The sequence below is a fragment of the Heptranchias perlo genome, unplaced genomic scaffold (assembly GCF_035084215.1).
Source record: "Heptranchias perlo isolate sHepPer1 unplaced genomic scaffold, sHepPer1.hap1 HAP1_SCAFFOLD_1470, whole genome shotgun sequence".
NCBI classification, from domain to species: Eukaryota; Metazoa; Chordata; class Chondrichthyes; order Hexanchiformes; family Hexanchidae; genus Heptranchias; species Heptranchias perlo.
The window spans coordinates 24,323-35,000 of NW_027138723.1; the positions used below are offsets into that span (position 1 = coordinate 24,323).

The 10,678-nt window shown below is 47.2% G+C and overlaps 1 protein-coding gene across 1 annotated transcript in view; it reads right to left on the reverse strand.

The window, feature by feature from the left end:
- Positions 1–10,625, reverse strand: part of LOC137309104 (zinc finger protein 585A-like) — a 20,961-nt gene extending 10,336 nt beyond the window's left edge. Inside the window, exons 1-2 of the mRNA XM_067977398.1 lie at positions 10,477–10,625; positions 57–5,355 (exon numbers count right to left, since the gene is read on the reverse strand). Coding sequence (XP_067833499.1) covers positions 3,267–5,006 — 1,740 coding nt within the window. The 5' untranslated portion in view covers positions 5,007–5,355; positions 10,477–10,625 and the 3' untranslated portion in view covers positions 57–3,266. The remainder of the gene's footprint in view (positions 1–56; positions 5,356–10,476) is intronic.
- Between the last annotated feature and the right edge of the window lie 53 nt (positions 10,626–10,678).

Consider the following 10,678-nt stretch of genomic DNA (forward strand, 5'->3'; position numbering starts at 1 on the left):
TGCAGATCTTCCCTTTCTTATTACTTTACTTACAGTAAAATGGTAGAAATACTCACCTGAACCTACTCACCAATCAGCTGCCTCCCCTGTGCCGCGTCACTTTCTGACTGGTGACGTCACCCCGAACTGCCGTTGGTCTGAGTCTCGCTCTCAGAGTAAGCTCTGGTCTCGCTCTCTCCGCGCTGTTTATATCCCCGCTCTGGTCTCGCTTTCTCCCGCCGCTCACCGACTGAACTCTCGCTCTCTCCGCGCTGTTTATATCTCCGCTCTGGTCTCGTTCTCTCCCGCCGCTCACCGACTGGACTCTCGCTCTCTCCGCGCTGTTTATATCTCCGCTCTGGTCTCGCTCTCTCCCGCCGCTCACCGACTGAACTCTCGCTCTCTCCGCGCTGTTTTTATCCCCGCTCTGGTCTCGCTCTTTACCGCCGCTCACCGACTGGACTCTCGCTCTCTCCGCGCTGTTTTTATCCCCGCTCTGGTCTCGCTCTTTACCGCCGCTCACCGACTGGACTCTCGCTCTCTCCGCGCTGTTTTTATCCCCGCTCTGGTCTCGCTCTCTCCCGCCGCTCACCGCTCTCAGGTCCACTACCGCTCTGCAGGAAAAGCAAGGCAAAGCAGCACCTCCTTCCCCCACTTCACCAAACTCCCACACGTACCGAACTCTCAGCACACTGTGTTGTCCTCACACCGTGCTGAGCACTTGGATAAACATGAATTGATCAGAGAGAGCCAGCATGGATTTGTAAAGTGTAAGTCAAGTCCAACGAAACTAGTTGACCTTTTTGAAGATGTAACTAACGTGGTAAATGATGGAGTGTCTATGGGGGCTATGTGTATATTGACTTCCAGAGGCATTCGTTAAGGTTTAACATCAGAGAGTGTTAACATAAATGAGAACATGTGGAATTCAAAGCAACCCATTGACATGGGGAGGGAGTTGGTTTGGAGGTAGGAGACAGAGAGTAGGGTTAATGGGGATGTACTCAAATTGACAGGATTTGATTAGTGGTGTCCCCCAGGGATCTGTATAAATGAGGCAGATAAGAGAGCGGTATATCCAGGTTTGTTGACGACACCAAGTTAGGTGACACAGTGAGTAGTGTAGATGGGAGCATAAAGTTATAAAGGGAAATTGATAGATTCAGTGAGTTGGTAAAACTGTGTCAGATGGAACTTACATAGAATTACATCGAATGTACATCACAGAAACAGGCAATTCGGCCCAACTAGACTATACCGGTGTTTATGCTGCAGACGAGCCTCCTCCAACCCCTCTTCATCTAACCCGATGAGCAAACCCGAATATTCCTTTCTCCTCCATGTGTTTATCCAGCTTCACCGTAAATGCATCCATGATATTCGTCTTAACTACTCCTTGTGGGAGAGAGCTGCACATTCTAACGCCTCTCTGGATAAATATGTTTCTCTTGAATGCCAGATTGGATTTATTGATGACTATTATATTCATGGCCCGAAGTTCTGACGTCCCCACTCCCAAAAGTACAAACACCTTATCTACATCTGACCGATCAAACCCTTGCATAATCTTAAAGTCCTGTATCAGGTCACCCTCAGCCTTCTCTTTTCTATACAAAAGAGCCCCAGACTGTTCAAAGTTTCAATCTGGGGAAGTGTGAGACCATCCACTTTTGCCCTAAGCAAGATAAATCAGAGTATTTTCAAAATGGTGAGAAGCCAGGAACTGTGGGTGAGCAGAGATACTTCGGGAAATCAGGAAGAGTTGGCAGACAGGTGCAAAAAATAATTAAAATGGCTAATGGAATGTCGGCCTTTATCTCAAGGGAACTGGAATTCAAAAGGGTGGAAGTTATGTTAGAATTCTATAAACTCTGCTAAGGCCACATTTAGAGTACGGCATTCAGTCCTGGGCACCAGACCTCAGGAAGGATATATTGGCCTTGCAGGAGGTGCAGCGCAGAAAGACCAGAATGATACCGGGGCTAAAATGGTTAAATTATGAGGACAGGTTGCGTGGACAAGGTTTGTATTTCCTCGTGTATAGAGGATTAAGTGGTGATGTAATTCAGGTGTTGAAGGTGATTCAATGATCCAATGGTGGGTGTGTGAGTTGGTGCTGAATCGGTCCCCTTCAGTGAAGAGAGGGTCAGCGGGCGCCTGACAGACACGGCTCGGAACGGGACTCGCTTCTCTCCGGCGGCAGCGGCTGGTTTAGAGAGATCTCTCTGTCTGCTGCTGTTACTCCGCCTCCCGCACTCTGGGAGAACCGCGGAGCTCGGTCCTCATTTTTCTCTTATGGATCCGGCTCCATCCGTTTACTGTTGACGGGAGTGCGTCTGATACCAAGTCAGTCAGAAGCGGGTGCAAATCACAACATAGGCACAGGCCCAAGGACTGGGGACTGGTTTGATATTGGGTCCTTTTTAAGGGACCGGCTGTAGAATGTTTGTATAATAATAATGATCAGAATTAACTTTGATACAATGAAGTTTTTTGCAGTTATTTCCCATTTCCACCCTCACCAGTTTTATACAGTAACAGGTAACAATGTTTGAGGGATGTGATGTCCAGTGTTGGTGGAATCAGTGTAATTTAACTTGATACATTGAAGAATCTCTTGTCTATCCCAGGCTCTGACCTGAGGTCTAGACCCTCACCTGGTTTAAAATTGGTCACTCACTGATATAAATAAACCAGTAACAATCCCGAAACCTCAGCGGGGATATTTGTTCCGATACTTAATGACGGTCCCAATTTCCACTGAAATTCTCAATCAGCAAATCCCAGAGGCTGTTTCGGGTTTGACAAACTGTGAAACAGATTGTTTTAAAAGCCGGAAAGAGGGAAAAACTGGTGGTTGATATGAAGTGTTATACATTATCTCTTTCTGTTTCAGATTTACAATTTCTCTTTGTGTGTTACTGACAGGAGAGGCTATAACGGAGCCCAGTGACTGGGTCACGAGCTGCACTGAGTCATTGGCCTGTGTTACAGACCGGCTCGTTGGACCTGCTCATTTCGTGAACTCGCTGGTGTCTCAGCACGTGTGATGACTGAGTGAATCCCTTCCCACACACGGAGCAGGTGAACAGTCTCTCAACCAATGGGCATGCATTGATGTCAGCAGTTCATTTCTGCTTTTAAAGCTCTTCTCACAGTCACTGCATTAAAAGGTCACTCAATAGTGTCAACAAGTTAATGTTTCAGAAGGTGGGATGATCGAGTGAATCTCTTCCCACACACGGAGCAGGTGAAAAGTCTCTCCCCAGTGTGAGTGCGTCGATGTCTCAGCAGTTCGTTTCTGATTTTAAATCTCTTCCCACAGTCAGATCATTTGAAGGTCTCTCAGTGTGAACTCGCTGGTGTTTCAGCAGGGAGGATGACCAAGCGAATCCCTTCCCACACACTGAGCAGGAGAACGGCCTCTCCGCAGTGTGAGTGCGTTGGTGTGTCAGCAGATTAAATTTGCTTTTATAGCTCTTCTCACAGTCAGAACATTTAAAAGGTCTCTCATCGGAGTGAACTCGCTGGTGTCTCAGCAGGTTGGATGGCCGAGTGAATCTCATCCCACACAAGGTGCAGGTGAACGGCCTCTCCCCAGTGTGAACTCGCTGGTGTTTCAGCAGGGTGGATGACCCAGCGAATCCCTTCCCATACACAGAGCAGGAGAACGGCCTCTCCCCAGTGTGAGTGCGTTGGTGTGTCAGCAGATTAAATTTGCTTTTAAACCTCTTCTCACAGTCAGAACATTTAAAAGGTCTCTCATCGGAGTGAACTCGCTGGTGTCTCAGCAGGATGGATGACCGAGTGAATCTCATCCCACACAAGGTGCAGGTGAACGGCCTCTCCCCAGTGTGGGTGCATTGGTGTGTCAGCAGATTACATTTGCTTTTATACCTCTTCCCACAGTCATAACATTTAAAAGGTCTCTCATCGGAGTGAACTTGCTGGTGTGTAAGGAGGGTGGATGACAGTGTGAATCTCTTCCCACACACTGAGCAGGTGAACGGCCTCTCCCCAGTGTGAACTCGCTGGTGTGTCAGGAGGTGAGATGACCGAGTGAATCCCTTCCCACACACAGAGCAGATGAACGGTCTCTCCCCAGTGTGAGTGCGTTGGTGTTTCAGCAGTTCAATTTTGCTTTTAAACCTCTTCTCACAGTCAGAACATTGAAAAGGCCTCTCCCCAGTGTGAACTCGCTGGTGTGTCAGAAGCTCAGGTGACCGAGTGAATCCCTTCCCACACACAGAGCAGATGAACGGCCTCTCCCCAGTGTGAGTGCGTTGGTGTATCAGCAGATTACTTTTGCTTTTAAACCTCTTCTCACAGTCAGAACATTTAAAAGATCTCTCATCAGAATGAACTCGCTGGTGTGTCTGGAGGCTGGATGACCGAGTGAATCTCTTCCCACACACGGAGCAGGTGAACGGCCTCTCCCCAGTGTGAACTCGCTGGTGTGTCAGGAGGAGGGATGACTGAGTGAATCCCTTCCCACACATGGAGCAGGTGAACGGCCTCTCCCCAGTGTGAACTCGCTGGTGTGTCAGGAGGAGGGATGACTGAGTGAATCCCTTCCCACACACGGAGCAGGAGAACGGCCTCTCCCCAGTGTGGGTACATTGGTGTGTCAGCAGATTCCTTTTGCATTTAAACCTTTTCTCACAGTCAGAACATTTAAAAGGTCTCTCCCCAGTGTGAACTCGCTGGTGTGTCTGGAGGCTGGATGAAATAGCGAATCCCTTCCCACACACGGAGCAGGTGAACGGCCTCTCCCCCGTGTGAGTGCGTTGGTGTATCAGCAGATTAATTTTGCTTTTGAACCTCATCTCACAGTCAGAACATTTAAAAGGTCTCTCATCAGAGTGAACTCGCTGGTGTGTCTGGAGGCTGGATGACCGAATGAATCCCTTCCCACACACGGAGCAGGTGAACGGCCTCTCCCCAGTGTGACTGCGTCGATGAGTTTCCAGCTCTGAAGGGTAATTGAATCCCTTCCCACAGTCCCCACATTTCCACGGTTTCTCCATGGTCCGGGTGTCCTTGTGTCTCTCCAGGTTGGACGATCAGTTGAAGCCTCGTCCACCCACAGAACACGTGTACGGTTTCTCCCCGCTGTGAACGGTGCGATGTTTTTTCTGGCTGTGTAACTGGTTAAAGCTCTTTCCACAGTCAGTGCACTGGAACACTCTCACTCAGTGTGTGTCTCGGTGCTTTTCCACTCACACTGATGTTTGAAATCTTCTCCCACAGACAGAACAGACAAATGTTTCTCCTTCCACATTTAAAGGTCGATGATATTCAGGTCCTGATGAATCGAGTGACTCTGTCAGATCTTGACGTGATCTTTGGTTTGAGTTTCCCTCTGCAAATCCTCCCCTGTAAAAGGAGTTTATAAAAGTTATCACTGTAATTACAGGATAGAAATTCAGATCAGATAACTTTACTTTCTATGGAACATTATTTCCTCTCTCATTCCTCAAAGCTGTAAATCCCCGTCCCACACACTCTCCCTCCTCCCTGTGCTGAAATCCAAACCCATCGCATCATCTTTCAGTGGCCCGAAACCATAAGTGAAAGGGTGAGAGAGGAATGTGTGAGTGAGTGTGAGAGAGTGAGTGTGAGAGAGTGAGTGTGAGAGAGTGAGTGTGAGAGAGTGAGTGTGAGAGAGTGAGTGTGAGAGAGTGAGTGTGAGCGAGTGAGTGTGAGAGAGTGAGTGTGAGAGAGTGAGTGTGAGAGAGTGAGTGTGAGAGAGTGAGTGTGAGAGAGTGAGTGTGAGAGAGTGAGTGTGAGAGAGTGTGAGTACAGCAGTGGGCTCGGTGTGGAGAATGAAGTGGGGCAGGTGGAGCATGTTTCAGTGGGGCAGCAGTGATCATAATCTCATTAGGTTTAGAACAGTAATGGAAAAGGACAGGGGACAGTCAAATGTGAAAATTCTTAACTGGAGGAGGGCTAATTCCAATGAGTTAAAAAGGGATCTTGTCCAGGTGGATTGGTATCAAAAATTGGCAGGCAGAAGAGTAATTGAACAGTGGGAGGCCTTCAAGGAGGAGTTGGTTTGGGTGCAGAGTGGACAGATTCCCACGAGGAGGAAAGGAACAACATCAAAAGCTCGAGCTCCCTGGATGACGAAAGGTATAGAGATCACCATTTCTCCTTCATTTACAGACACTCCCCGACCGATCGCCATTTCTCCTTCATTTACAGACACTCCCCGACCGATCGCCATTTCTCCTTCATTTACAGACACTCCCCGACCGATCGCCATTTCTCCTTCATTTGCAGACGCTCCCTGACCGATCACCATTTCTCCTTCATTTACAGACGCTCCCTGACCGATCACCATTTCCCCTTCATTTACAGACGCTCCCTGACCGATCACCATTTCCCCTTCATTTACAGACGCTCCCTGACCGATCCCCATTTCCCCTTCATTTGCAGACGTTCCCTGACCGATCACCATTTCCCCTTCATTTACAGACGCTCCCTGACCGATCCCCATTTCCCCTTCATTTACAGACGCTCCCTGACCGATCCACATTTCTCCTTCATTTACAGACGCTCCCTGACCGATCACCATTTCCCCTTCATTTACAGACGCTCCCTGACCGATCCCCATTTCTCCTTCATTTACAGACGCTCCCTGACCGATCACCATTTCTCCTTCATTTACAGACGCTCCCTGACCGATCACCATTTCTCCTTCATTTACAGACGCTCCCTGACCGATCCCCATTTCTCCTTCATTTACAGACGCTCCCTGACCGATCCCCATTTCCCCTTCATTTCCCGGCGGGTAGTGAGGGGGGGATAATGTTCACTGTTTTATATTCGGGTCTGGGGCCGCACTCGGGGTTTGTAAAGCCTGAGCCTGGGCCTGAGCCCGGACCCGGGCCCCGGGGTTTATTGAGCCTCTTGCTCCGATCCTCTGACCTGCACCGAACGCGCTCCTCCCGCAGCCTCGACTGGCCGCGCATGCTCAGGACACACTGACCGGTAATGAGTCACTACTGCGCCTGCGTGCTGGGCTCCACTGATTCAGATAGGGCACAATCTGTACCGCGCTGCATGCTGGGTGATGCAGCCGCCATTGATGATCTTAATATCAGGCCGAAAAACAAAGTCTTTGGAAGCAGATAATTCAAGTGTTTACTTTATAATATAAATAATTCAATCGTTCAATTCATTTCATAAATTATTGAACAGTTCAATTCATTAAATAATCAATTGTTTAATTTGTTACATGAACAATTAGTGTTTATTTATTGTATCATAAAAATAATTCAATAGTTTAATTCATTATATAAATATTCCTTTGTTTAATTTATTATATAAAGAATTCAATATTTAGTTGAATTATTTATATAATGAATGAAACACTTGAATCATTTACATAATAAATTGGATACAAAATTGTTGTAGAGGGTTGTTTTTCAAACTGGAGGCCTGTGACCAGCGGTGTGCCTCAGGGATCGGTGCTGGGTCCGCTGTTATTTGTTATTTATATTAATGATTTGGATGAGAATTTAGGAGGCATGGTTAGTAAGTTTGCAGATGACACAAGATTGGTGGCATTGTGAACAGTGAAGAAGGTTCTCTCGGATTGCAGCGGGATCTTGATAAATTGGGCCAGTGGGCCGATGAATGGCAGATGGAGTTTAATTTAGATAAATGTGAGGTGATGCATTTTGGTAGATCAAATCGGGCCAGGACCGACTCCGTTAATGGTAGGGCGTTGGGGAGAGTGAAAGAACAAAGAGATCTCGGAGTACAGGTTCATAGCTCCTTGAAAGTGGAGTCACAGGTGGATAGGGTGGTGAAGAAGGCATTCAGCATGCTTGGTTTCATTGGTCAGAACATTGAATACAGGAGTTGGGATGTCTTGTTGAAGTTGTACAAGACATTAGTAAGGCCACACTTGGAATACTGTGTACAGTTCTGGTCACCCTATTATAGAAAGGATATTATTAAACGAGAAAGAGTGCTGAAAAGATTTACTAGGATGCTACCGGGACTTGATGGTTTGACTTATAGGGAGAGTTTGGATGGACTGAGACTTTTTTCCCTGGAGAGTAGGAGGTTTAGGGGTGATCTTATAGAAGTCTATAAAATAATGAGGGGCATAGATAAGGTAGATAGTCAAAATCTTTTCCCAAAGGTCGGGGAGTCTATAACGAGGGGGCATAGATTTAAGGTGAGAGGGGAGAGATACAAAAGGGTCCAGAGGGGCAATTTTTTCACTCAAAGGGTGGTGAGTGTCTGGAACGAGCTGCCAGAGGCAGTAGTAGAGGCGGGTACAATTTTGTCTTTTAAAAAGCATTTGGACAGTTACATGGGTAAGATGGGTATCGAGGGATATGGGCCAAGTGCAGGCAATTGGGACTAGCTTGGTGGTATAAACTGGGCGACATGGACATGTTGGGCCGAAGGGCCTGTTTCCATGTTGTAAACTTCTATGATTCTAATTGTTTCTTTATATAATAAATTTAACACTTGTATTATTTTTCTAATGATTTGAGCTTTTGAATTATTGATATCATAAATTAAACATTTGAATTATTTAGATAATCAAATAATCAATTCAATTATTTATATAATAAATTAAAGAATTGTTTCTTTATATAATAAATTTAACACTTGTATTATTCATGAAATGAATTAAGCTATTGTATTATTTTTATAATAAATTAAATACTTGAATTATTTATATAATGAATTGAGCAATTGAATTATTTATACAATAAATAAAACAATTCATTATAAATTAAACTATTGGATTTCTGCTATAATAAATTAGACACATGAATTATTATATAATAAATTAAGCTGTTAAATTATTTATATAATGAATTAATGCATTGAATTATTTATATAATATAAACTATTGAATTATTTATATAATTAAATAGTTGAACTAATTGTACATTAAATTAAATAATTATTGATATAATACATTAAACAATTGGCTTCTTTATGTAATAAATTAAGCAATTGATTATTTTTATATTGAATTAAACTATTGAATTATTAACATTACATTTTAAACAATTGAATTATTTATATAATAAATTAAACAAAATAGCGGCCGGCGAGACGCAATCTTGGACAAAATGGCGGGCAACGCAGCCACCATCTTGGACAAAATGGCGGCAGGTGGCCGACAGAGTGCCCCCGGTGATCCCGCAGTGACCCCAGAATGTCCCAGTGACCCCAGAGTGATGGCAGAGTGCAGCCAGTCAGCCCAGAGTGCAGCCGGGCATCCCAGAGTGCAGCCGGTCAGCCCAGAGTGCAGCCGGTCAGCCCAGAGTGCAGCCGGTCAGCCCAGAGTGCAGCCGGTCAGCCCAGAGTGCAGCCGGTCAGCCCAGAGTGCAGCCGGTCAGCCCAGAGTGCAGCCGGGGATGCCAGAGTGGCGGCCTTTGTGTTTGGGCCACCACCACAACAACAACTTGTATTTATAATATATTATCTATATATTTATAATGTATTTATATATTTCTGTGTTATGGCACGGGGACAGCATGGAGAAAACGACGGCCGGCGTGGCCCCCATCTTGGACAAAATGGCAGCCATCCCTTCCCCCTCTCCCTGTTCAATCCCTTCCCCCTCTCCCTGTTCAATCCCTTCCCCCTCTCCCTGTTCAATCCCTTCCCCCTCTCCCTGTTCAATCCCTTCCCCCTCTCCCTGTTCAATCCCTTCCCCCTCTCCCTGTTCAATCCCTTCCCCCTCTCTGTGTGATCTCCACCCTCCTGTTGAAAACCCAGTGACCCCCCAGTGTCCCCAGAATGTCCCAGTGATCCCCCCCAGTGGCCCCAGAATGTCCCAGTGGACCCCCCCCCCGTGGCCCCAGAATGTCCCAATGACCCCCCCCAGTGACCCCAGAATGTCCCAGTGATCCCTCAGTGTCCCCTGAATGTCCCAGTGACCCCCCCAGTGTCCCCAGAATGTCCCAATGACCCCCAGTGTCCCCAGAATGTCCCAGTGACCCCCCAGTGACCCCCCGGATGTCCCAGTGACCCCCCAGTATCACCTGAATGTTCCAGTGACACACCCCAGTGTCCCCAGAATGTCCCAGTGACCCCCCAGTGTCCCCAGAATGTCCCAGTGACCCAGACAGTGGCACCAGAATGTCCCAGTGACCCCCCCAGTGTCCCCTGGATGTCCAGTGACCCCCCAGTGTCACCTGAATGTTCCAGTGACACACCCAGTGTCCCCAGAATGTCCCAGTGATCCCCCAGTGTCCCCAGAATGTCCCAGTGACCCCCCAGTGTCCCCAGAATGTCCCAGTGACCCAGACAGTGGCACCAGAATGTCCCAGTGACCCCCCCAGTGTCCCCTGGATGTCCCAGTGACCCCCCCAGTGTCACCTGAATGTTCCAGTGACACCCCCCAGTGTCCCCAGAATGTCCCAGTGATCCCCCAGTGTCCCCAGAATGTCCCAGTGATACCCCAGTGTCCCCAGAATGTCCCAGTGATCCCAGAGTAACCCAGACATTACTCACGTGGCCCCCATTGGGTCCAGGCTGCGGTGAAGGTCTCAGTCAGTCAGTCCCCAGCAGAGAGAACGATTCTTGGCCCAGGATTCCTCCTCCTCCTTCTCACAAAATGTCTCTTTCTGGATCATCTCCTTGCAGCATTTCATCAAAGAGATTCCTGAGGGGAGAGAGAGAGAGAGGGAATTGATTAAAATACAAAAGCAAGGGA